Source organism: Notolepis coatsorum (genome assembly GCF_963971535.1).
Source record: "Notolepis coatsorum genome assembly, chromosome: 8".
Classification (NCBI taxonomy): domain Eukaryota; kingdom Metazoa; phylum Chordata; class Actinopteri; order Aulopiformes; family Paralepididae; genus Notolepis; species Notolepis coatsorum.
In genome coordinates, this window is record NC_140172.1 from 76,942,354 (window position 1) to 76,968,896 (window position 26,543).

The window sequence follows — 26,543 nt, forward strand, 5'->3', positions numbered from 1 at the left end:
GATTGTTTTTTTATCGGTTCATTTTCGTTTTATAGCATTTTGAAAAGCCCTCGTTTTCAAGGAAAATATAAATATTCCATGATAATCGCCCTTTACTGGAATATTCTAGAATACACAAAAACGTTGTGATTTTTTCAGCCTATTTATGAATCGTTTTCAAATAAACGCTATATTATCGATAGTATATGTGTACGTATGCACGCTATATAGGCGATCTGAAAAATCGATTCTCTGATTTCCTCAAAGCGATCGCCCACACACACACACACACATAGGGATCTGATTATCCCAAGACTTGTAAAATAGATTCCTTACCTCAGATCAGATGTTCTCCAAAAAGATCATTCCAATTCCTGATCGCCATTCCAAAAATCTATTGCTTTTATTGATCCAACGCTACATACTGTACATATGTATTCCACGCATGAATATGAGGCTCCACAATGAATCCGATCGGCTCAGGTTACATGCCTGAGAAGTAAAATGTGGATTCCGGATTTTTCTTTTCTCATCCATTTTCATTTAGTCCATTCCAAAAGGGTGCATTACCACCAGGGAGACGATAGGGGGCGGTTTTTCACATCTGAGCTCCTACAGGGGCTGCATACCAACGGGAGACTCGGTTGATGAAATATGAATTCAGATCGCTAATGAAAAAATAAAACGATAATTGTCGTTGTGGGCATTCAGGCATTGGGCTGATAGTAAACGTCTTATCACGTTTTGGGCATTGAAAGTGTTAAGCCCTAGCCCTATTTTCTGAAAATCCACCTAAAAATACATACGTAAGTAAATGGAAGATTGCTCCACTTCTATAAGGTCCATTTGCATGTTCTTGGTATCTAGGGACATCTATGGATCTCATGGAATTCCCAGTGTCAGAAATATTGGGTCTATTACTAGGCTTGAGTAAATTGTGATGAACCAAAGGAGACTATCAATTTAAATCTATTTTTTTTCTTTGACGGTGAATAACACCATGCTAAAAATGACCACTGAATGAGCCACTGAGTTCATTCAGCACCTTGAGATCACGTGTACAAAAGATCTAAGCAAATTAATAAAGGGAAGATGATTAAACAGGAGATCTTGTAGAGACGCTACTGAATTTGCACATCTATGGATCGGGCCAAATCTCCCCTTTCCAATGGCAGAGTTCAATCTGGATTTTGTATCACCAGGCATCATTCACAAACCGTGAATGAAATCTACTAAGTACAGTTACTTTTTTATAATGTAAATTTCTCTGCCATTTTTCATCAGATTGCAATGCCGTTTTTTGCTAGACGTTCACAGAAGGATAGAGAAACTGTTCTGTTTTATTGCAATAACGTTCAGGTTTGTGGTAGGTGATCCCGAAAAACAAGATAAATAAAAAAGTAAATCTAGGAGTCAGATGATTGACAGGGGCTGGCCTGAGCTAGGAAGTGTCATTTTTTTTTTTTTTTTTTTTTTTAAAGCCCATCGAGTCTTGGGTCTCCTCTCATAGGACAAAATGGCAGCGTAATTTCCTAGCGTCAATTCTCGTCTTTTTTCGACTAGATTTCTATAACTCATATTTCACTAATAACACTTTAAACCAGGGGTGCCCAACCTTTTTTGAACCAATATCTTCTTTTTTAATTTGCCACCTAGCCGAGAGCTACCAGCCCAAATTGTACCTACTCTCGGCTAGTATTAGTAGTAATAGTAGATTAATAAAATTACCCATTCAATATGCACGTGACAGAAAATATTATATGGCATATAATATTTTCTGTCATGTGCATATTGAATGAGTATATAATATGATATTTTATATATCATTATAACGGTGTAGTGTAGGCGGTTAGGTGGTCGAGCGGAGATTGCGTTCGTCACCAGCCCCGGAGCTGTGAGCTTGGTTCGCCTGTTCGAATCCAGCTCACAGCTCCGGGGTTGTCACCAGCTTGGCTGGCCGTCTGCACTGATACAATTGGCTGTATCAGAGGGTGGGAGAAGCTGGCGGGGTGGGTCCGGGTCGTTGTAAACAGCGACTCCTACAGTTCGGTCGGGGCGCCTGCTAAGCGCGGATTGGACGTGAGGGGGATAGTGTGGTCCTCCCACACGCTACGCCCTCTCAATGAGAATCCGCGCTGCCAGGTGAAAAGAAGCGGTGATTGGCTGGACGTGTGTCGGAGGAAGCACGTGGTAGCCTCCACTCTCCCAAATGATCTGACTGTGGGGGGTAAAGCGCAGCGACCAGGAAGGGACTGGGAATTGGCATACGACTAACATTGGGATGGGAGAAAATCGGAGGAAAATGGAGGGGGAAAAAGACCAATAAAAAAATAAATAAATAACGGTGTAGTGTAGGAATTACAAGAATGACGAAAATGTTATTAATGAAATGAATGAATATTATCAAACGGAATTGTTTCTGTATACACATTTATAAAACGATCAAGGCATATTTAGCAATTTTTTATGCGTTCACATGCGCTTTTCAAGAATAAACAAAAACGAGACTTAATGGGAAGGGTGTGCTTGTACATTTCAACATAGTTCCATGATACGTGGCTGCGTTGTGCTGAGAAAGAGGCGCAGATCCACTTCTACTCTGAGGCGAGATCTGCATTTATTTTTTATTAACACTTTCAGTGCCCAGCAGGGGGCGCACATTTAGTGCTTGAATGCCCACCATCCACTTCAATATTAGCGGTAATATCGCCTAATCTATGTTTTAAATTATGGCTATGTGTCTAATCTGCCCGTCGCTTATCAATGACTCATTTTCCAGTCAACATTGTCGAAGCGGATTGTTTTTTTATCGGTTCATTTCCGTTTTATAGCATTTTGAAAAGCCCTCGTTTTCAAGGGGAAAAAAAGATTCCGTGATAAACGCCCTGTTCTGGAATATTCTAGAATGTTGTCATTTTCGGCCTATTTATGAATCGTTTTCAAATAAACGCTAGATTATCGATAGTATATGTGTACGTATGCACGCTGGTGCCGCGAGCTGAAAATCGATTCTCTTAGTTCCTGATCGCTCGCACAGTCAAACAGCCATATCACACATAGGGGAAAAGCTTATATCTCCGTGAAAACAGGTCTGATTATCCTAAGACTGGTCAAATAGATTCCTTACCTGAGATCAGATGGTATCCAAAAAGATTATTCCAATTCCTGATCGCCATTCCAAAAATGTATCCTTTTATTGATCCAATGCAACGTACTGTAAACACATATGCCACGCATTCCTGAGGCTCCACAATGACTGGGATCATCTGGGTTACATGCGTGAGAAGTAAAATGTGGATTCCGGAGTTTTTTTTTCTCATCCATTTTCATTGAGTCCATTCCAAAAGGGTGCATTACCATCTGGGAGACGATAGGGGGCACTTTTTCCAAATCTGAGCTGCTACAGGGACTGCTGTACCAACGGGAGACTCGGTTGATAAAATATGAATTCAGATCGCTAATAAAAAAATAAAACGATATTTGTCGTGATGGGCATTCAGGCGTTGGGCTGATAACACAAGATATGTCGTGATGGGCATTCAAAGTGTTAATGTCAGGGCCGAGAATCCCGCTTCACAGAGGTATGTTGATGCAAACGGGACAAGCGTTCTCAGCGCAGCATTACACAGCACTGGGTAGTCGTTCCGGCCTGATATCCAAGACTTTGCGAGGGCCTGTCCAGTGAACTTGACTTTCAGTAGCTCGTCACACGAAAGATCGATCAACGCCTCCTGCTCAGACAGAGGGAGGCCTGTTGCGAGCGTCATGTGCAATGAACGGATCTTGGATCCAGTTGTTCAAATTGTCTGTGCTCTTTCTTTTGGGGAAATAATTCCAAAATTGATCAATGAGCCCTTCTATGTGGCTACAGATGATGGGCTTCAAATCACCGTTTTAAATTCAGGATACTTAGTTTTCCAAGTGCCGCTGTAATTTACTGGGTTTAAAGCTCTCGTTAGAAAGGATCTCGTAACACAAAACGCACTGTGGTCTCGGGCAGCGTTTCCGTTAGCCGGTAATTACCGGTATTTGACCGGCAAAATCTGGTGAAGTCCGACATATCTAATCTCTCCGGTCATAATGTCCGGTGAAAATAATTCCCTCTAAACACAATTAGATTATTTGAATTGTATTAAAATAGGCTAAAATTAAATAGCCTATGCGATGAACGAAACAATCATTACATTTGTCGTTGCTTCACCAAGCAGCCGGTCAATGACATCCTGTGTCAGCGAGCTGGCAGCTGATATATTTACGTGAAGCATGGCTTGGCAGGGTGCAGTACTCCAATTCAGCCATTGGCAATTCAGCTGTTGGGTGGGGGCGCTGCTGACACCGCTGCTCTGCTCTGTCTGCTCCTGCTCCATGCTTCACGTAAATATATCAGCTGCCAGCTCGCTGACACAGGATGTCATTGACCGGCTGCTTGGTGAAGCAACGACAAATGTAATGATTGTTTCGTTCATCGCATAGGCTATTTAATTTTAGCCTATTTTAATACAATTCAAATAATCAAATTGTGCTTAGAGGGAATTATTTTCACCGGACATTATGAGCAGCAGCACCAAGTCGTTGGGAGGTGGAGATATACATCACGGCGCAAACCCACGATAATGTTGCCGTCTCTCTGCCAAATTTCTCAGTTCTTCGCTTGATATAATTAATACAAATGTCCAATATAACGGAATTCGTTAGCTCATAAAAATGTGATTATAACAGACTGCTGTTTATTAAGGTCGGGCAGACTGCCCACCGACACCTCAAGTCGGCAGCAGCACGCAGTCTCGAGGGACTTATTTTATTTGGAATATATTAATGACTGTATATACGCAAAAGTAGTCTAGTTTTAAGTTAAAATATTATAAATGCCTTGATGATGTCATTCTTTATATAGGCCTATCAATTGTTTTTAAGCTCAATAAACTCTGACCGGAATTTATCCCATTTGTCCGGTAGATTGAAATCTACCGGACACTCAGACCTGCAAAAAAAAATTCTAACGGAAACCCTGGTCTCGGGTCATCTTCTTGGCCAGTCCAAGTAAATCCATATGCCAAGTATTTAGGATCATAACTTCTTTTACTCCGTTTCATAGTAGTTCTTGTATCGCTACTACTAAATTCTGCCTTTCTCTTGCCAGCATTTGGAACACACGCACGTGACGCGCCACTTCTGACAACAGACCTATCCATTGCGAGTGTCCAGGTTAAATTAATCAACTTTATCATCAGCTTTATATGCTTGGCCTGGAAAGCCCCCCCCCCCCCCCAGACAATATACCTGTGCAGGGCTGTCACGCACGCTCGCGCATGCACGTCGTGGCACTTTGCGCTCCTCTGACTCACAAAAGACTAGACGTGGCCTCAGTGATTATACCTGCGCAGGATGTATGATGTGTATTGGAATACTGTGCCTCCGTTGATGCAGGGGCGAGACATGGCAAATACACACAGCGGCTAGGTGGAAAACTCAATCTGAGTTGGGCTCGCGGATTTTCACTTGATCTTTTTTTTTATTTTATTTTTTTGCCTATGCAAAACCTCCCTAAATAATCTCACGGTCTACTTGAAACCAGCGCGCGATCTACCGGTCGATCGAGGTCGACTGGTTGGGCACCACTGCTTTAAACCATTGGTAAACAAACGTATTGCTGAAAATATACACTTGGACTGCTGTTTTGACAGGGTTAGGGTCTTTACTCTTGGCTACAATTGAAAAGAAAAACGCAACATTAATTCATACAGTCTGTAGAGATGGGAATATTATTGACATATGAACATCATCACATTTCTCTATCTATCCCCTCCTCCCACTATCCTCCCTCCTTGCACCATCTCTCTCTCTGTCTCTCTGTCTCTGTCTCTCTGTCTCTGTCTGCCTCTCTCTCACTCTCAGAGCAGACCCATGACAGTATGTACAAGTTTGAACAGAAGGTTGGTCACACTGATACGAGCTACCAGCCACACAAGGGTCTGACATCGGAGGAGGACAAACGCTACCACCATCGCATGCCTGAATCTTTCCAGGTAAGTCAGACCGTGTTCCATGCACTTGACACATTGGGGTTGTCCAGGTATCAAGCCAACAACAAATAATGTGAAATGGGACTTCCAGGGCCCTATTCCCCGTACCTGGTTCAACTAAGTCGATCAAGAGTCCCATTATCCAGATTCAATTAACCCGATGTTTGAATCCGGGATTTTCCTGTTCCTCGAAGGTGGATTCAGTCTCGTTCATTTGAACCAGACTTGAGACCCAGGATAATTGCGTGCGCCCGCCTCAGCTGAAAAGACAGCAAGTATCGATAGCAGAAATCCTGATTTTCTAACGGCATTGATTGATTAATTGATTTAAAACTTTATTAACAGATTGCAGTACGGCTCAATAGCCTCGCCGACAAGTTAAATGCATAATCTATAGGCTAATTTTAAGTCCCTCATTACCCCAATCAATCAGATTATATTTCTTTAAACTTGCCTGCTGGCAGTAGGTTTATGGAATGGATAATCAAATGAGATCTTGCTAGCGAAAATAATTAGTTCAACAGTTTCAGAATAAGGATACGGCTCTCTTATCCATTGATGGATGTATGGTTGATGTTTCATTTGTCTGGCACCGTGGTGTGATGGTAGGTCATTTTGCCTTTCACGCGGACGACCCGCGTTCGAATCCCCCTTCTTCTAGTTTTCTTTTTCTTTTTGCAATGTAAATATTTCAATTTGGTGCACGTTGAGAGCTATATAAAGAATGACATCCTCAATGCATGTAGATTTATAATATTTTAACTTAAAACTAGGCTACTTTTGCGTATATTCATTAATATTATATTCCAAAAAATTATATTGGAAACGCGGGGTTTCGAACTCAGGTCGTCCGGTTGACAGGAGTGAGCACTAGCCGTTGCACCACTGTGCCAGATGGGATATATTCATTGTGTATCCATCAATGGACAAGAGACCCGTGTTTAGAATATTTTTCTTTTGAATGAAGTTTTATCTCTTTATTCTCAAATGCATTAATGTGACGTCAACGGCTCATTCAATTGCTCAAATCCGTCAAACAGCGCATCTCATCAGACATTTTAATCCCAGTTACAATATCACAATAACGTGTGAGTGATGATACAATTCAACAATCCTTAGATTCCTCGTAATTCATAATCCACAAAAACCACAATCCACGCATAGACACTTCAATTTTATGCTTGAATGAAACACAATCCGGGCGCTCCGTTAAGCAAATCTACAGCGGAGAATATATGAAACTAATCAGAGCCAAACGGCCGATTTCATTTAGGGATGTCCCGATCGCCTTTTTTTGCTTCCGATCCGATCCCGATCATGTGATTTTAAATATCTATCGATCCGATCGTTTCCGATCCGATCTTTCACATTAGTAATCAATTTTGACGCATTTTTGTCAGAAACTGGCAGAGCGAGACAAGCCCATCTGTTGCCTATAGTCCGGGGCGCGAGCGCGGAGGCTTTTGTTATTACATTCACCCTGAGAAATGTGCTTCTGCTTCATATGAGAAATATTAAAAGTTTCAATATATGTTTGCACATTAGTATACATTCAGTGTTCGACTTACGTAATGGTCCATTCTGGTCTGAAACGCCGACGATAATCCTCAGTCACGTTATCCTCCAGGTGAAAAGTTAGTCTGAAAACTTCGCCTCCAGCCTGTCCTCCTTGCAAACATTGCAACTGGCTTGACTTTCTATTTTAAAATGCTTAGTTCCAAACCTCTGACATTAAGTCTAGCTGCTCAAGTCAGTGGATATTAACCGTGTTTCGGGAGCGACGTGTTGTACTGTTGTTGTGATGTGGAGCGTGTAGCGTGTAGCCGGTCTAAATTAAAGGGAATGTGTTTGTTGCAACGGTGTAAATTAAAGGGGAATGTGTTTGTTGTGGACAATTATTCTGCTCTGTGTGACAATAAATACATTAATGATGATATATTATATGTAATTTAAAACCAAAACTAAGGCCTCCGTATGAGTTTAAGACATGGACATGGTCATGTTTGTTGAATAAAATTTTTCTTTTTTTGACTGCCGATTTTTATTATTATTTTTTCCCGATCCCCGATCCTCTGAAAAGCATGTGATCGACGCCGATCCCGATCACGTGATCGGATCGGGACATCCCTAGTTTCATTCATTAAAAATATCCCTGCAGGATTCACATTTGCAATGCGCCGTTATTAAAATAATCACATGCAGCGTGTATCGCGACTCCGAGCGCCGTATATGACGTGCATTATTTTATTTAGGACAAAGTAAATCTATAGGCTGAATATGATTTATTATCAGCATTTAGTTCTATTATTATACATTTCAAAAGTCCCCTCTAGGAAAACGAAGCACAAAAACATAATTCAGAATGGTATAATGGGATCTAGACTGTGAGAAATATTTCAGGAAGCGAGCTGGCATTTCTTTGCGGGGGCGTGGCCATTGTTCATCCAGCTAACTGAACTTAACCCTGCTCCCGACCAGGTTCAAACTTTCTGATCCGTTACCATGGTGATTTAGAAAATCCGACTTCGGGGAACAGAAAGGTCTGGCTTAAAAGCTATGCTGGAAATTATCCGGCTAACTCAGTTAGCCAGGTATGGGGAACAGGGCCCTGATTGGCAGCTTGGCCTTCAAAATAAATAAATAAAAAACACGTTTAGTTTGAGGGCCAACTTACCAAACAGGGAGTCCCATTTCTTGTTATTCATGCTGGTAGACACCTGGATAACAGCCCGAAGCCACTGCCAGGGTTAGGTGTTCCGTTCCTCGTGTCACTCAATAGGTAGAGCAAGGTGCTACCAGGGTTATGGGTTCTATTCACTGTGTAGCAAAATGACTGATGCACTAATACTGATTTAAATATGTTGGACTTCAATAATAATGAAAACCCTGTTAAATTCCCTGTGTAGCTCGATGGGTAGAGCAAGGTAACCCTAACCCGAGTTCACTGTTCCAGACAAATGGGACAATTTCCAGTTAAATATGATCTGTTTATTGAGCTTAAAAACTATTTATAGGCTATATAAAGAATTGTATAATCAAGGAATATATAGCTTAGTATATATATATTATCTTTATAATATTTTTATTGGAAAATAGGCTACTTTTGCTTATACATTATTAGGGCTGTACCGAATGTAATTTTTTAACATTCAAAGCTTCTATTGAAGTATTCGAACGAAGCTTCGAATGTCTGTCGTCATATTTTATGACGTAATCAATTTTTTTTTTTTTTTTTTATCCTCAAACTAAATCCTCAATTTGAATAAAGTGATTAATCTGATTAAATTAGTATTTTTTTTTATTAAATCAATATAACTAATCAGTTTCATCAACATAAATAATCCAATAAGGGTACGGTTGGTACGAAAGTGATGGAGCGCCAAGCGGATCCAGATAGGCTACATCATTTATGATAAATGTTTTATTTGAATTGTTATGACAAGTCATATACTATAATAGTATAATACTAATGTCCGGGGAAGGCGAAGCCATTCGGTAACGTGTGAATCTGTGCAATCCCTCGCAAACTATGGGGCCAATCAGCCTGTGCTTTGGTGCAGAATGTTACAGAGGCACAAGGATGAGCATGACTATGTTTTGCATCAGGCAATGGGAGGTATTTTTGTGGAATTTATTTCCAGCATTCTATATTGACTTTCATGTAGTCCTTTGTGTAGTTGTGTTATACCTTTTTTTTTACTGCCAGAGAGCGCAACAACCGCTTCAAATGCTGTTAGGGTGACCAGATGCAAAAAGTCCAAAAGTGGGACAACAGTAAGATTTTGGTGGGACAAAGTGGGACAACAGTACGATTTTGGTGGGACAAAGTGGGACAAAGTGGGACAGATAGATAATGTAAATTTTTGTATTAGAATAACTGCCATGGTCTTCACTGAATAGATTTAAATCAAAGGTTAAAGGTTAAATCAAAATAAATACAAATTAAATACCACCTAACATCTGTTTTAAATATTCAAACGTCATCACTTGACAGGAATGTCTTGTGTTTGATATTCCCTGTTAACACAGAACTAGGGAAAACAGTGTAGTATAATACAAAAATAATAATACAAATAAATTGTGTTTCTATATTAGAATAACTGCCATGGTCTTCACCGAATAGATTTAAATCAAAGGTTAAAGGTTACCACAGTCGGCTGACCTGTATGAATGGGAGTGTTGTACTGTGTGATAGACACTTGTTATCTCAGCTGCAGTGACCTTGTCCGTCTGGCTATCATTGTTTGGTTTAAAAAGAAACGTATCCATAGATCTGGATGTTTCTTTTTGGTGAGCCACTTTCAAGTGAGACTCACGTCCACTGTGGCGCTTCAAGTTGTATTCTCCTCCATGCGCAATTGAAAACGAACTATGACACAAAACACAGAAAGCCTGCTGCGGATTGCCTGCCATCTGCCTCACCCAGTCATGTGTCGTTTGCCAGTCTTGGTTGTAACTGCAGGTCCGTTTCTTTTTACTGCTTTCCATCTTGAACTAGTTCGCTTGTAATGTTGTTGTCTTTTTTTTGACCAATCAGATTTGCGATATGAGGTAGCGTCACGACTCAGTCTCAGTCACATCACAAGCAGGCAAGCAGCACGCTAAAGTACTATAACCAATCAGAGCAATGTGTGTGGACAAGAGGCGGGTTGCTACGTTTACTGTCTGTAGGGAGGGGCTTTTAGACGCATGGTTTTTTTGGCTTCGAAAAGAGGGACATCCTCTCAATATGAGGGACGCGGGACATTTGGTCAAATGGTGGGACAGTACAACCAAAAGGGGGACACCTGGTCATCCTAAATGCTGTATATTATGTGTTTTTATCAGAAGCTTCAGGTCCAGAGTTTGGAGGTGAAGGAGGAGAAACCCAGCTCTGCTCATTCTTCTCCCTCTAACACTCCTCAGAGCTCTCCTAAACATCAACGCAGGTAACACACACACACACACACACAGGCCCAGTCCAGTGGCGTCATTTCAGTAAAAGCCAAGGTATGGCAAGGAGGGTGTGTGGGGGGGGTGGGTTCCCCCCCTTTGGTGGATTTGTTTGGTCAAATCAGTTGTGCAATAGTCACTTTTGGTGAGTTGTTTCTATTTATACAATGGCATGCAAATTTCTTGATTCTGATTATGTAATTGGTTTGTCATGACTCATTGTAAAACAATATATAAATCACGGGGGGGGGGTTCAGCCTACCCAGCATGTAATACGTTCTTTGTTAGAACTCAACTCGTTATTATTGGCGCATAGATTGCAGAAATACGGGAACGTTTTGATTATATTTAAAAGGCTTTGACATTGTAAAACAAAATAAGTGGAGTTTCGAAGCTGTAAGCAGAATACAAGTCATAGGAACACCCACGATATAGTGTTCTTCCCCCTTCCTACTGTATAAGAAATAATAAAAAATGCATTGCAAGGAGAACAGAGGTTATTTGTTGAGTTTATGTGTATACAAAACCCTTGCAATAAATGTGTCTTAAATGAAGGAAAAGCATACATAGCACCTAATGCTGCTCTGGATACAGGTAGTAGCATATATCGTGTGGGTGTTCCTATGACTTGTATTCTGCTTACAGCTTTGAAACTCCACTTATTTCGTTTTACAATGTCAAAGCCTTTTAAATATAATAAAAACTTCCCCGTATTTCTGTCCGCTTTATCGTTTTATGACAGACATATTATAGAGTGTATGCACCACGAGTTGAGTTCTAACAAAGAACGTATTACATGCTGGGTAGGCTGATGGAGTAAATGCGCGTCCACGCGAGGGGGAGTCGGATTCTGGCAGGGAGTCCGAATTCGGCACAACACCGGTTGTTATTTCGTATAACACACTCCACATGACCCCAGAACCTCAATGTAAATAAACCATAATCACCCTACAAAAGGTTCTGAGAATTCTGTTCCAGCTAAGAGGCAAAATAACGACACAGATACTTTTTTCACAAACTGCACTATAACCGGGAATGTTACCATCAATGTAAATAAACCATAATCACCCTACAAAAACAGTACTGTATTTGTAAATCTGTTATGTCATAAATGTATAGATGTAGCAGTACTGTCTATCTGTATGTCATGTAGGGCTGTTCCCGACTAAGGATTTGGATAGACGATTATGATTGGCCAAAATTTGCCGTTAGTCTTTTATTATTATTATTTTTTTCATTCCATTTGGGCTGTGGGGGGTGCTTAAAGGGGAACTATTTTACTATTTCTTTCACTATTTGGGCACTTTTACACAATTCCTGTGAGTTTATGGAACACCTCTGTAATTTCTTTTTTTTTAATGCATTGTTTTGTATTTCTAATCAAGTACTCAAAAACAGCATTTTTCTACCTCAAGATCTTAAGCCGTTTTGAGCCTGGGCTCCAACCACTGTGTGGCCTGATGCCACATGGGGCCACATTATTATGCAGCTGAGTCTCTCTGACATCACAAATCAGCACATTTTCAGATGACTCAGTTCAGTGAGGGTGAATATTGTGAGAGGAGAATTGGAAGAATGCGCCAATATGAGAATTAGAGACATAGATCATATTAATATAAGTCCACATAGCTAGGAAACAATGCTAAACACTGAAAAAGGCTATTTATAAGATAGTTCCCCTGTAGTGGCTTAAACAAACAGCCACTCTGAGCGGGGTGACGACGCGCAATCCAAAAACCAAAAGTCTGTTGTTTCCAATTAACAAAGGGGTTTATTCACAAATCATTAAAGAAATAGTTTGGCCCACTTGCCTTATAAACAATTAAATTAAACATGATTTGAGTCTTATATTTTCGGTATTTTGCGGTAGAAATGCTGTGTCCGCTCCCCAGTCTCCAACCAGGTATATCCTAATAACTTGCCCATGCACAGGTGCGAGCAGTTCCCCTAATAAGAATCCTGCCTGGCCCTGCAATAGCAGGGCTGACCCAAAGAGGGAGCTAGACCTACCTAAATGCTCAGCAATCATAACTCATATCCTATCCAGTACATAATATTGTGATTTGCATAACTTATATAAACCAATAAATAATTTCGTTCAATATTCCATACATTTAACTAATTTCCCTCTATAGGTATAACCATCAACCATAACATAAATAACAATACGTCCAATCAAGTATTTCGGCTCCAACATCCCCTTTAATGTCTGAAGGAGTCGACTGAAGGCTTCTTGTCCTCTGCAAAAGCATGCAATTGGTCCACTGATGGATACATCTTGATATTTGTCTAGTCTAGTGTGTTCATTAGATGGGTGAAATCTTCTTTCAGTGCCTCTGTGCCTGTTTTCGTAGGCAGTTAGCCTCTGATATGCGTGCCATTAGCGTTAGCCACGCTTCTAGGCCTCTTTTCTTTTGGTAAGAATGATAAAAATAAAAAGAAAATACCGGTATAATTTTTTTTTTTTTTTTTTTTGACTAAGATGTTGGCAGTCGACTACGGCTCCTTTCGACCGATTAGTCGACTAATTGACTAATAGGGGTCAGCCCTAATGTCATGTATGTCATAATATGATTGATTTTATTAACATATATTATATGTTAATAAAATGTGCAATCAATCAAGCATGACTTCCATTGGATCTACGTTTTCTGTTTTGGATCTACTTTTTCTGTTTTTGAATAAATCTTCAATTACTGTTTATAATAATAATAATAATAAGGTTGGGTGAATTGGGTCATTGTATAAAAGACATTACATCACTTGAAGTCGTGTGTTATAGGAATTAGATCACGTCTAGGGGGGGTCTAACAACCCTCCGCTGCGCGTCGGGCCTAACAACCACCCCTAGGCGTGATCGAATTCCTATAACACACTCCGCCGCGTGATGTAATTCTTAAAGGGGAACTATTTTACTATTTCTTTCACTATTTGGGCACTTTTACACAATTCCTGTGAGTCTATGGAACACCTGTAAGGTTTTTTCAAAAAAAAATGCATTGTTTTGTATTTCTAATCAAGTACTCAAAAACAAATTTTTCTACCTCAAGATCCTAAGCCGTTTTGAGGCTGGGCTCCAACCACTGTGTGGCCTGGTGCCAACTGCCACATTATTATGCAGCTGAGACATCTCTGACATTACAGATATGCACATTTCCAGATGACTCAGTTCAGTGAGGGTGAATATTGTGAGAGGAGAATTCGAAGAATGCGCCAATATGAGAATTAGAGACATAGATCCTATTAATATAAGTCCACATAGCTAGGAAACAATGCTAAACACTGAAAAAGGCCATTTATAAGATAGTTCCCCTTTAAACAATTCACTTATATGACATTTAGGTATGACAGGACTACAAAAGCATTTAGTATAGAAATGTGTCAACAGACTAAAGCAGGGAACCACAATATTTTGCATACATTATGCTGAGCAAAATGTAATATCATAACTCTTATTTTTCTTGCAATTGAGCCAATATTCCTTAGGTACGGTTTTGAGTTGTGTGTTCAGCATAATGTAGTATCAAAAACACGTTCACAAAAAGTACTAAGCCATTGTAAGACCCTACCTGTGTCCCTGTATCACTTGTCTCTGCTGCCCTTTGACAAAAAAACGTCCATATGTCCATTTTCCTTTTAAATTTTTTTGGCATATTTGAGTTAGTCACCTAGTAAAAGTCACCTAGTAAAAGTGAGATAATTGACTATATCAAGGGCTGTACATGCTAGGGCTGTACCTAATAGTTTGAAGGTTCGTTCATAATGTTGACATTCGAATTCTAAATCAACATTCAATTTAAAAAAAGATTTTTTTTCTTATAATCTTTTATTAATTTGAGTGCCATACCTTGCCATACCAAAACGACGCCCCTGGCCCAGTCCGTATGCTAGCTGTAGCAGGTTCCGTTTTTAAGCTAGTTGTAGCAGGCTCCGTTTTTAAGCTAGTTGTAGCGGGCTCAGTTTTTAAACTAGCTGTAGCAGATTCTGTGTTTAAGCTAGTTGTAGCAGGTTCCCTTTTTAAGCTAGTTGTAGCAGGCTCAGTTTTTAAGCTAGCTGTGGCATGCTCAGTTTTTAAGCTAGTTGTGGCAGGCTCAGTTTTTAAACTAGTTGTAGCAGGCTCAGTTTTTAAGATAGCTGTAGCGGGTTCAGTTTTTAAGCTAGTTGTAGCGGGCTCAGATTTTAAGCTAGTTGTAGCAGGCTCAGTTTTTAAGCTAGCTGTAGCGAGTTCAGTTTTTAAGCTAGTTAGTTGTAGCGGGCTCAGATTTTAAGCTAACTGTAGTGGGTTACGTTTTTTTTGTATCCTATTTTTCTCCGCCTGATTTTTTCTATTTTTCTCCCCATCCCAATTTAGTCGTTTTGCCAATTCCCCCCCTCCCCTACCTGGTTGTTGTGCGCATGTTCCTCCTACTGGTCGGTACAAGGGAACCCTGAAGTCCATCACATGCTTCCTCCGACACATGTGGAGACAGCCAGTGGCTCTTTTTTTCACCTGGCAGCGAGGACTCTCATTGGTGAAGCGTAACGCGTGGGAGGTCTGCCATCACCATTTCCTGCCTTTCGCTGAGCAGGCGCCCAGACCTGACCCGCTGTCCACAACCCCAGATTACCATCCATGACTTCTCTCCCCCTAACTCAGCCAAACGAGTTAGTATGACGACCGGCCCAAGCTGCAGGGCAATGCTGACTCCGTGAGTCGAGACCGCAGCCTCTTGCATTGGTGACGAGCGCAATCTCCGCTACGCCACCCGACGCCCTATGGGTTCTGTAGCGGGTTCAGTTTTTAAGCTAGTTGTAGCGGGCTCAGATTTTAAGCTAGCTGTAGTGGGTTCCGTTTTTTAAGCTAGCTGTAGCAGGTTCAGTTTTTAAGCTAGTTGTAGTGGGCTCAGTTTTAAGTTAGTTGTAGCAGGCTCAGTTTTTAAGATAGCTGTAGCAGGCTGTTTTTATACTAGTTGTAGCTCGTTCAGTAGTAAATGGAAGATTGCTCCACTTTTACAAGTTTTTTTTTCACATTTTAATGAACCAAAGGATTGATTGATTGATTGATTGATTGATTGATTGATTGATTGATTGATTGAAAACTTTATTAACAGATTGCAGAATGGGTACAATACAGTACAGCTCAATACACACAATTGTTAAGGGGATGCAGACCAGAGAAAGACTTTCGTCTTGTTTACATCAGGGTCCCCCATTTTCAATTCATCAGGACATATATGACATACATGATATACAGATAGTCAGTACTGCTACATCTATACATTTATGACATACCAGATTTGCAAATACAGTACTGTTTGTGATACAGAAGGAGTCAAGAAAAGGGAGTATATACATTTGACGTAGAAACTGTACATTGGAGGAGGTTGGGTGGGGGGGGGGTTGGGTACATTGGGATATTGACAACCATACTGGGTAATTTACATTGGAGGTGGTTGGGGGGGGGGGGGGCACACTGTATAAACAAGTAAAACTGTACATTGAGGGGGGGGGGGGAGACACTGTACAAACAAACAAAATTGTACATTGGACTATTGACAAAACCATACTAGGTAAATGACTGTACATTGGAGGGGGTTGGGTTAGGATATTTACAGGGGCCAGTGTTGAATTGCAGTCTCCCGTAGGTGTCCCTTGAGAGAGGTTTTGAAAGTGGGTAGTGATCCACATTCCTTTACAGCTTTGGGTAGGGCGTTCCACATTGATGTGGCATAATTGCGAAACGTGTTTAGTCCCTTATTTGAGCCGAATCTGGGTTTAACATGATTTGTGGAGCTCCCTCTGGTGTTGTGATCGTGGTATTCACTGACCTTTGGGAAGTATTTTGACATGTACATGGGTACCTTGGTCGTGTAGTGTATCTTGTAGACCAGGCCCATTGCAAGTTGCTGTACTCTGTCGTCTACTCTAAGCCATCCTAGGTTGTCAAAGTGAGCAGGGGTGAGGTGGGTTCTAGGAGTAAGGTCAAGCAGTAGTCTGACCAGTTTGTTTTGAGATGTTTGTAATTTTGTTTTTAGCGCCTTTGAGGTGCTTTGGTACCATGAGGTGCAAGCATAGTCGTAGTACCCCTGAATGAGTGCTCCTGCCAGAGTCTTCAGGGTATTCTTGTTTACCAGAGAGGAGATCCGGTACAAGAATCGAGTTCGTTGGTTGACTTTTTTTATTACATTGGATGCCATTTTGTCACAGGAGAGATTAGCCTCTAGGATGGAACCCAGGTAGGTAATTTCATCTTTCCTTGTGACAATATTGTCACCCACTGTAACTGAGAAGCCGTCGGTCTTGCTGAGTTTGTTATTTGAACCGAAGAGAATGGACTCTGTTTTGCCCATGTGTAATGATAGTTTGTTATCAGCGAGCCATATGCAGATTCTGCCTAGTTCCGAGCTGAGGGTTTTTTCAACCTGTAACTTGTTCTTGTCAGAGACCAGCAGGGCTGAGTCGTCCGCAAACAGGAACAAGTTGCAGTCACAAGCTGACGACATGTCATTTGCATAAATTAGGAACAGTAGCGGTCCTAGTATGCTTCCTTGTGGAACACCACAGCTCACTGTGAGGGGGGGGGGATAGGGTACCGTTTACCTCCACCATCTGTTCCCTCCCCTCAAGGTAGGATTGCATCCAGCTCACTGATAGACTATCAAAACCAATTGCTTTTAGCTTGTCAATCAGAATGGAGTGATTGACCGTGTCAAAGGCCTTTTGTAGGTCCAGCATGACCATGCCGCAGTATTTGCCTGCGTCCACCTCTTGTTTGATGTGGTCATTCAAATAGAGAAGGCATGTGTCAGGAGAATATCAATTATCTTTTTTCATCTTTGACTGTGAATAACACCATGCTAAAATTTACCAGACGTGAAAATGTTTGTCACTGAGCTCGTTCAGCACCTTCTTGAGTTCACATGTACAAAATATCTAAGCAAATGAATAAAGAGCACATGAGGTTTTGTAGATGCAGTACTGAATTCTGCCATCCGGACACATGCAATCTGAAATATGATTATAGAATATCAGACCTATAAATTACCTTATTATGGCCAAGTCACACATCTATGGATCGGGGCAAATCTCCCCTTTCCAATGGCAGAGTTCAATCTGGATTTAGTACCACCAGGCACCCCTGACAGGGCAGTAAAAACATGAATGAAATCTACTGTAAGTACAGTTACTTTTTTATAATGTAAATTGCTCCGCCATTTTTCATCAGATTGCAACGCGTTTCTTTGCTAGATGTCCACAGGAAGGTAGAGAAACTAACTGCATTCTATTTTATGGCAATAACGTTCAGGTTTGTTCCGCCCGTGAGATATGATCACGAAAATAACAAGAGAGAAAAAATCTTCACACTAGAAGTCCGATGATTGACAGGGTCTGGCGTGAGCTGGGAAGTGTATATATTTTTTTATTTTATTCGAAAGCCCATAGAAATTCCTGGGTCTCTTCTCTACACTCAAGTTAGGTTGCGCCAAGTCCTCGTGTCAATATGCGCCTTTTTCAGACTCGATTAGCTGAGATTTCTATAAACTGATATTTCACGAATAACACGTAGGCTACGTTTAGACGAGTGTTTTGGGATGGAAGTCTGAACAGAAACCGCAAAAGTCGTCTTGCGGTTGCACTTTTAATTTTGCGTTTAGACGAGCGTTTTGGGGTGGAATTCTCCGTGCAGACGACGCTGTAACGACGGAGCCCCGCTGTCACACGATTGGCGCATATGTCACATGACGTGCTGTGAAGACCCGCCCTACTCTGCCTCTGATTCGCAGACTGTGGATGGGGAATGTGATTGGACCAAAGCAGAGTCACTCACAGACAGTGGGTCCACTCACGCCGCGGGACAGATTCTTGTGTATTTAACCCTTTCACTGCCACACGACAGCCGGTTGTGTGATAGTAAAGGGTTAACCTTCTGTTGTGTGGCAGTGAAAGGGTTAAAAGTACTGCCAATGTAGCCTCCAGGTGATCGCCATGGATAGAATCAGACATGCTTTGTTTACGCTTCTAGGCTACTGGCGGCGCTGGCGCATGCCTGTGATGTAAGCAGTACGCGCGACCAGAGCCGTGACAACCCTTTAGTCATCGTTTTATGCGGTTTTGACAGTTTAGACGAGAGCGCAAAGGTTTAGCGTTTCTAGGAATTCCACCCTGGAAGGTAGTCTCACTTTTTTGCGGTTTCACCCCGTAAAAACGCTGTTTCCGTATAAACGAAAGGCACATCCGAAAAAATATTTTTGCGTATTCACCTGCTAGCGTTTCCGTCTAAACGGGGCCTTAAAAACATTAGTAAACAAACGTAGTGCTGAAAATATACAATTTGACTGCTGTTTTGGCTACATTTAAAAAAGAAATGCAACATTAATGAATACATTCTGTATTGATGGATTCATGGCGTGATATCAATCTCGTTCCGGTACCGGACCGCTCAGGCTAGTTGTAGCAGGCTTGGTTTTTAAGATAGTTGTAGTGGGCTCAAGTTTTATGCTAGCTGTAGCAGGCTTAGTTTTTATGCTATCATGAAACGTGGTAACATTATGAAACTAGACATCTCAAGGATGCCATACTAGCCTACCTGGAAAATGAATACATTTTGCTTAAAATTTGAACCAAATTATAGAACAGGGGTAGGCAACCCTAGGATATTGCCCCGCGGGGGCATTTTCATTGGCACAGGGGGCAGCATTAAAAGATATATATATATAATTTTTTATTTATTTTTTATTTTTTGCTTTGAAATATTATAGTGAAATATTTTGCACTGTTGTCGCATTTATCTTGTTGAAATCCTCCCACAGGTTCTTTTTTTTAAGTCGAGTATATCAAGGAGGCTTTTCTCTGTAGCTCAGATGTTTTGTTTGAAGGCTTGCCAAACAAAGAGACAATCAAATCAAGGATAAAAGATATCCCCATGTCAGCTTGAAGTGTCGAGCGACGCATCAACGAAATGTCAGAAAATATCAGAGAACAGCAAACAGCTGGATTAAAAGATGCTCCGGTGTGCAGCTTAAAGTGACCAACTACAGCCCCCAGATAACGGAGCTCAGTAAAGCAAAACTGTTTGTCTGCATTGCACCCCCGCCCCAACTCAGATTTAGGGTTGATACAACCATCATAATAATATTGTTAATAATAACAATGACAATAATGATGTAATAATGTAAAAATTATCATTAAAAATACCTGATTATGAGAAATGTTTTTTACGATGCATGGAATATTGTTGAGGCACACTAGTTTACATTTACATTTACATTTAGTCATTTAGCTGACGCTTTTATCCAAAGCGACTTACAAGTTCTGTACGACAAGCCATCAGGAAGGGCACAACTCTATCAGCTGAGTAACAATGTTCGTCAAAGTGTTGAGTGCTACAGTGTAGGTTAGTTTATTAGGACAAGTGCATGACAGTATGGTTAGTTAGGGTTAGATAATTTTTTATTTTTTATTTTTTTTATTCAGATAATGGTTGAAGAAGTGCGTCTTTAGTCGACGGCGAAAGATTGGACGTGTTTCGGCTGTCCTAACTGGGGTGGGTAGTTCATTCCACCATTGTGGGGCAAGGACTGAGAATAGGCGACTTCTCTTTGATGACCCTCCCGGAGCTTGGATAGGAGTAGGTCTGAGGCGGCCAGAAGAAGCAGAGCGTAGGGGTCTTGAGGGTGTGTAGTTAGAGACCATTGACCGGAGGTAGGCGGGAGCAGTTCCCTTTGCCGCACGGTATGCTAGGTCGAGGGCCTTGAAGCGGATTCGTGCAGCAATGGGGAGCCAGTGCAGGTCCCTAAGAAGTGGGGTGACATGGGCCGACTTCGGTAGGTTTGAGATCAGGCGGGCCGCTGCGTTCTGAATGAGTTGAAGAGGCTTAGTGGCAGTGGCCGGGAGGCCAGCGAGCAGTGCGTTGCAGTAGTCGAGGCGGGAGATGACTGTTGATTGGACGAGGAGTTGGGTGGATTCTTTTGTCAGGAAGGGGCGGATCCTTCTGACGTTGCTCAGGAGGAATCGGCAGGTTCTGGTTGTCGCTGCGATTTGAGCAGAGAAGTTACAACTATATTTCAAACAGGCACTTCATGTCAAAAAGGTTGCTGACCCCTGCTCTAGAATGTGAATATAAGAAATGTTCTGTTGAAACAAAAAAAACATTCAGGCTGATAAGGTATTCACCCAGAACACATCCTTAATGTGATAACTAATGGTTTTCATTTGAATATTATCAAATTTGCTGTGAACAATCATGACCTCTAGTGGAAGAACCCTATTGATTTCGGTCAATCAATGACCTTTCCCATTGTTGGATTCTTGTGTAATCAGCTAATCTCATCTCATCATCTCCTTCGTGACACTCTCTGTTCTGCGTTGTGTTTGTATCAATCCCTGTTAGTACATCCGTTAGTCATAAGAAACGACACTGCAACATGATCTCTTTCCTTAGATCCTCATGTTTATTTTCATAAACATAGCCTCTGTACCCGATGTAAATCATTCTTCTCCACCGTCTCTTCTGTCACGACAGTCCAATGGTTCTGGGCCTCGTCGTGGCCAACCACCATTCCCTGTTAGCCGAAGCTAGCGATGACATGGCATATTCCCTTCCTCCCCGCGTTTCAAAGTCTCTGATCAACGCGTCTGCTCGTCTGTGCTTCGTATCTCAGTCTAACTTGTCCCGGAAGAAACTCACATCATAACGTCTTCCCCCTAGCAACGGGGGCCCGCCCCCCTTTTCTCGTTGCTACGCGACACGCAGTCTTTGACAACGGCTCTTTGACCCAAATCACTATAGCAACGGCGATGTTGACATTACCGCCCGCACAGCCCGAATCCTCATCTGCTGCTGTTAGTCTGCTACAACACACACTGACTGCTGGCTACTTTTAAGATCTATAGATCCATCTGAGTAGATGCTGTCACCCACCAATACATTATATACACATTGAAAAACATAGATTCCTTCACCATGACCTTTCCTCTAGCGCCAATAAGAAATTATAAGAAAGTCACGCACATCCAAATACGCAACAGGATGGGTGCTGGATCCAAAAATACCTTGCACACCAAATGTGTCTCAGCACTCTAACCGACCGACCGACACGCAGAATCAATGGCAAAGTTGAGGTCCAAGAGGAAGGAGACGATGTCGACGCATTTTCCTATCGTGGAGATTAAAAAGTTCACCAGTCCCATGATATTTTCCCCCCGTTGGGATGAACTTGGGAGTCTGTTCCTAGTTTATCTGCCACACGTTAGCACTCGATAAGGTTAGCTAACGCTAGTAAAGTTAATTTATTGTTAGCTGTCCCTGCCTTTAGCTAAGCTACTAGCTGACATGGCTAGCCTGACTCCCCGACTGAACGTTCTAACACGCAAGACTTTAACATTAGTAGTAGTAGTAGTAGTAGTAGTTTATTTTTTCAGTCATCATCTCACACAATACAATATACACCATCATTTATCAATATTTGATTTTTACAGTGACTGAAAAGGTACAGACTGAAGCATAGTGCTTATTATGTGCCTGTCCTATATTCTTACCAAAGAAATCTAAAAATTTAGACTCAAACAGTATTAAAAAAAAATCAAAAAAGCAAGCAAAACAGTATTATTCACCCTTGTAGTTTTCAAAATTTGCTTTACAAAAAAAAATACAAAAATGTAGATTCCAAAGCAGTATTCTACAAGAAAAAAAACAAAACAAAACAGTGTTATTCACCCTTGTAGTTTTAAAAAATAGCTTTACAAACCTTTTTCTTAAAAACCAAAATCTAATTACTCATTCTTAACTGTATATCAGCATTGTTCCACAAGTTAACCCCAATAATAGAAATACACCTCCTTTTAATCCCTTTCTTAGCTTTTTGAACAGTAAATTTACAAATATCTCTCAAATCATATTTTCTTTCATGTATTGAAAAAAACCTTTGCACCCCATCTGGGAGTACCTTTGCTTTAGCTCTGTAATAATAATAATAATAATAATGGATTGGATTTATATAGCGCTCTTCTCTGACTCAGAGCGCTTCACAGAGTCCATTATTCGTTCATACACAGTCATACCGGTGGTGGTAAGCTACAATTGCAGCCAGAGCTGCCCTGAGGCAGACTCACGGAAGCGTGGCGAATAATTATCGCCTACGGCCCCTCCGACCACCACCAACATTCATTCACATGCATACACATTCATACGAGGCAAGTAGGTTAAGTGTCTTGCCCAAGGACACAACGGCAATGGGATGGACATGGGCTTGAGCGGGATTCGAACCACCAACCCTTCGATCATTGGACGCCCCTCTCTACCCCTGAGCCATAGCCGCCCGAAATAATGTACTGATACTGTACATTATTTGCATAGTTTTATAGTAAACCAAATCATTAAATTTCATAATATGAGACTTTATAAACAATGGATTTGTGTGTTCATAGTAACCAGCCTTGAAAAGGTTCCGAATGGCCCACTTTTGCAGTACGACTATTGGATTTACTGTATTTTTTAATGTCGACCCCCGTACTTCCACACAGTAAGAAATGTAAGGAAGTATAAGGGCCCTTTCTCACTCACCATTCGGGGTCGAATCAGCGCCGGGTCGCACCAGAAAAGGGTGTGTCCGTCTGAGTGAGAACGCTCCCCCCCCGTCCCCGTCCCCCGCTGATTTGTCCCCGGGGGCGCTGAACCTGGACCGGTGAAATAGGTGGTCTCGGGTGCGCGCTAGTGGGAGCGGGGGGCGTGACACACAACGTCGTTACTGTAATGCTTTCATGCTTGCTTGAATTTTGGGCAGATAAAACCACACAGCAACAACTGGACAATACCCACAAAAACGATATTTATGGGTAATTTGCGAGTTCAGACCTCAACCAAAACAAGCATGTGGAGCCTCACAGCTCAGTGGATAAAAACATGAAGCCACGTTACAAAGCGCAACACTTCCCACAGCGGCACGGTGGTGTAGTGGTTAACACTGTCGCCTCACAGCAAGAAGGTCCAGGGTTCGATTACCCCTTGGGGACCAGGTTTCCATGATGCCAGGTACTCAGGTGGGGTATCTCCCAGGCCTTTCTGTGTGGAGTTTGCATGTTCTCCCCGTGCTCGCAAGGGTTTCCCCCCGATAAGATAACCCCAATGGAAAAACATGCACAACAACAGATCGCTAACGCTGTGGCGTCCTTGATGAAGACGGGCAGGAGCACTTGGATTGGTCCCCTGGCGCGGCTCACGTTGACGCCTGTCTGCTCCCGGCTGCCCTTGGGGGGGAAGGACGACGGGATGGGTTAATCGCAGAGACGAATCGCATCGGCGATCCTACAGAGACAATGCATGCGTGTGTGTTCCGGTGTGTGTGTGTTGAGGATAATTGTATGCCAATTAAAGACCTCTGAGCAGGTCCTGCATTATTATTATTATATTATTAGGCCTGGCAATTTTGTTTGCCATTATTATGTCTATACATTGGTTTCTTGTTCGAGTGCATTTATTTCTATTAGACCAGTGGTGCCCAACCAGTCGGTTGACATGCAATATAATTGCCACGAGCGATGGGATAATGTTAGCTGCTGAACAGGCTAAGCTAACTAGCGTTAGCCGTTAGCTTAGCGTTTGCCATTGCTATGTCTACTATACTTTCCTGTTCGAATGCATTTATTTCTATAGACCAGTGGTGCCCAACCAGTTGGCCGTGATCGACCGGTAGATCAATGACATGCAATATAATTGCCACGAGCGATGGGATAATGTTAGCTGCTGAACAGGCTAAGCTAACTAGCGTTAGCCGTTAGCTTAGCGTTAGCCATTGCTATGTCTACTATACTTTCTTGTTCGAATGCATTTATTTCTATAGACCAGTGGTGCCCAACCCGTCGGCCGTGATCGACCGGTAGATCAATGACATGCAATATAATTGCCACGAGCGATGGGATAATGTTAGCTGCTGAACAGGCTAAGCTAACTAGCGTTAGCCGTTAGCTTAGCGTTATCGTTAACCCTGCAAAACGCTCAAAAGCGGACTCCACAACACCAGTTCCATTTGTGAGAAAAGGGGGGTGGGTTATATTGACAAGGCTTGACAACAGAGGTTCAAATATAACTTCATATTTATTGGTTATTTGTTTATTTTATATCAGCATCCAGTCTCCGCCGTCGTGTTAACACACTTCCTGTTTACATTTTCGAACGTGACATCATCGCCTACGGCAAGCGTAAACGCTCAAAACGCAAACCGTAAACAGAACCCGGAGCGAACCAAGACTGAAGTGTGTACACAAACTAGAGGGGGGAGAGGGAGGGGGGAGTTCGCATCAGATCTCGGAACGGACCCGAACGGAATTGAATGGAACCGAATGGGTGAGTGAGAAAGGCCCCTAAGCCATCCAGTAGTCTGACCAGTTTGTTTTGTGATGTTTGTAATTTAGTTTTTAGCGCCTTTGAGGTGCTTTGGTACCATGAGGTGCAAGCATAGTCATAGTACCCTTAAATGAGTGCTCCTGCCAGAGTCTTCAGGGTATTCTTGTTTACCAGAGAGGGGATCCGGTACAAGAATCTAGTTCGTTGGTTGACTTTTTTTTTACAAATCCTCTATTCCTCTCCTTCCTTTAATGGAAATCCTGTGTGGGGATTTAACTCAAAGTTAAACTGTAAGACTCTAAACTGTCTCTCACATCATCATATCATAATAACAAAGTTAAACTGTAAGACTGTAAACTGTCTCACATCATTACATCATAATAACAAAGCCACATACTGCTCTACCTGGAGGGTGTTAGGTGGGGGAGGGGTTATGTATATTACTATGGTTCCTGGGTAAAGTAGTTCAGCATGCATCATTAACAGACACAGCTCCAAGCTTTTTAACCTCTTAAGCCTCATGGGTCCGGTACCGGACCCAAAATGACATCACACCATACATCCATCTCTACAGACTGTATGAATTAATGTTGCGGTTTTTTTTCAAATGTAGCCAAGAGTAAAGACCCTAATCCTGTCAAAACAGCAGTCAAAGTGTATATTTTCAGCAATACGTTTGTTTACCAATAGGTTAAAGTGTTATTAGTGAAATATGAGTTTTGGAAATCTAGTGGGAAACAGGCGAATATCGATGCTAGGAATCGCGCGCCGCCATTTTGTTTGTAGTCATATGAGGAGAGGAGACCCAGGGCTTTTGATAGGCTTTGAAATTTCGAAAAACGACACTACCAGCTCAAGCCAGCTCCTGTCAATCATATGACTTGTGGATTTACTTTTTTATTTGTCTTTTCGGGATTATCTCCCACAACCTGAACATTATTGGCATAAATTAGAATGCAGTTAGTTTCTCCACCTTTCTGTGAACATCTAGCAAAAACGGCGTTGCATTCTGATGGAAAATGGCTGAGAAATCTACATTATAAACAAATAACTGTACTTTATTAATTTGCTTAGATTTTTTTGTACACGTGATCTCAAGAAGGTGCTGAAATAATTGTTCATGTCTGGTCAATTTTAGCATGATTTCAAAGATGAAAAAAGAAAAGAAAAAATAATGAAAACGTATATTCTCCTTTGGTTCATTACAATTTATTCAAGCCTAGTAACAGACACAATATTTCTGACACTTGGAATACATTTCCTGAGATCCATAGATGTCCCTAGATACC

The 26,543-nt window shown here is 41.6% G+C and overlaps 1 protein-coding gene across 2 annotated transcripts in view; it reads left to right on the forward strand.

Moving 5' to 3' along the window:
• Nucleotides 1-26,543, forward strand: part of kiaa1191 (KIAA1191 ortholog) — a 127,953-nt gene that overhangs the window by 86,210 nt on the left and 15,200 nt on the right. For both annotated transcript variants that reach the window (XM_084320740.1, XM_084320741.1), the window contains exons 6-7: nucleotides 5,875-6,005; nucleotides 10,830-10,930. In XM_084320740.1, coding sequence (XP_084176866.1) covers nucleotides 5,875-6,005; nucleotides 10,830-10,930 — 232 coding nt within the window. The remainder of the gene's footprint in view (nucleotides 1-5,874; nucleotides 6,006-10,829; nucleotides 10,931-26,543) is intronic.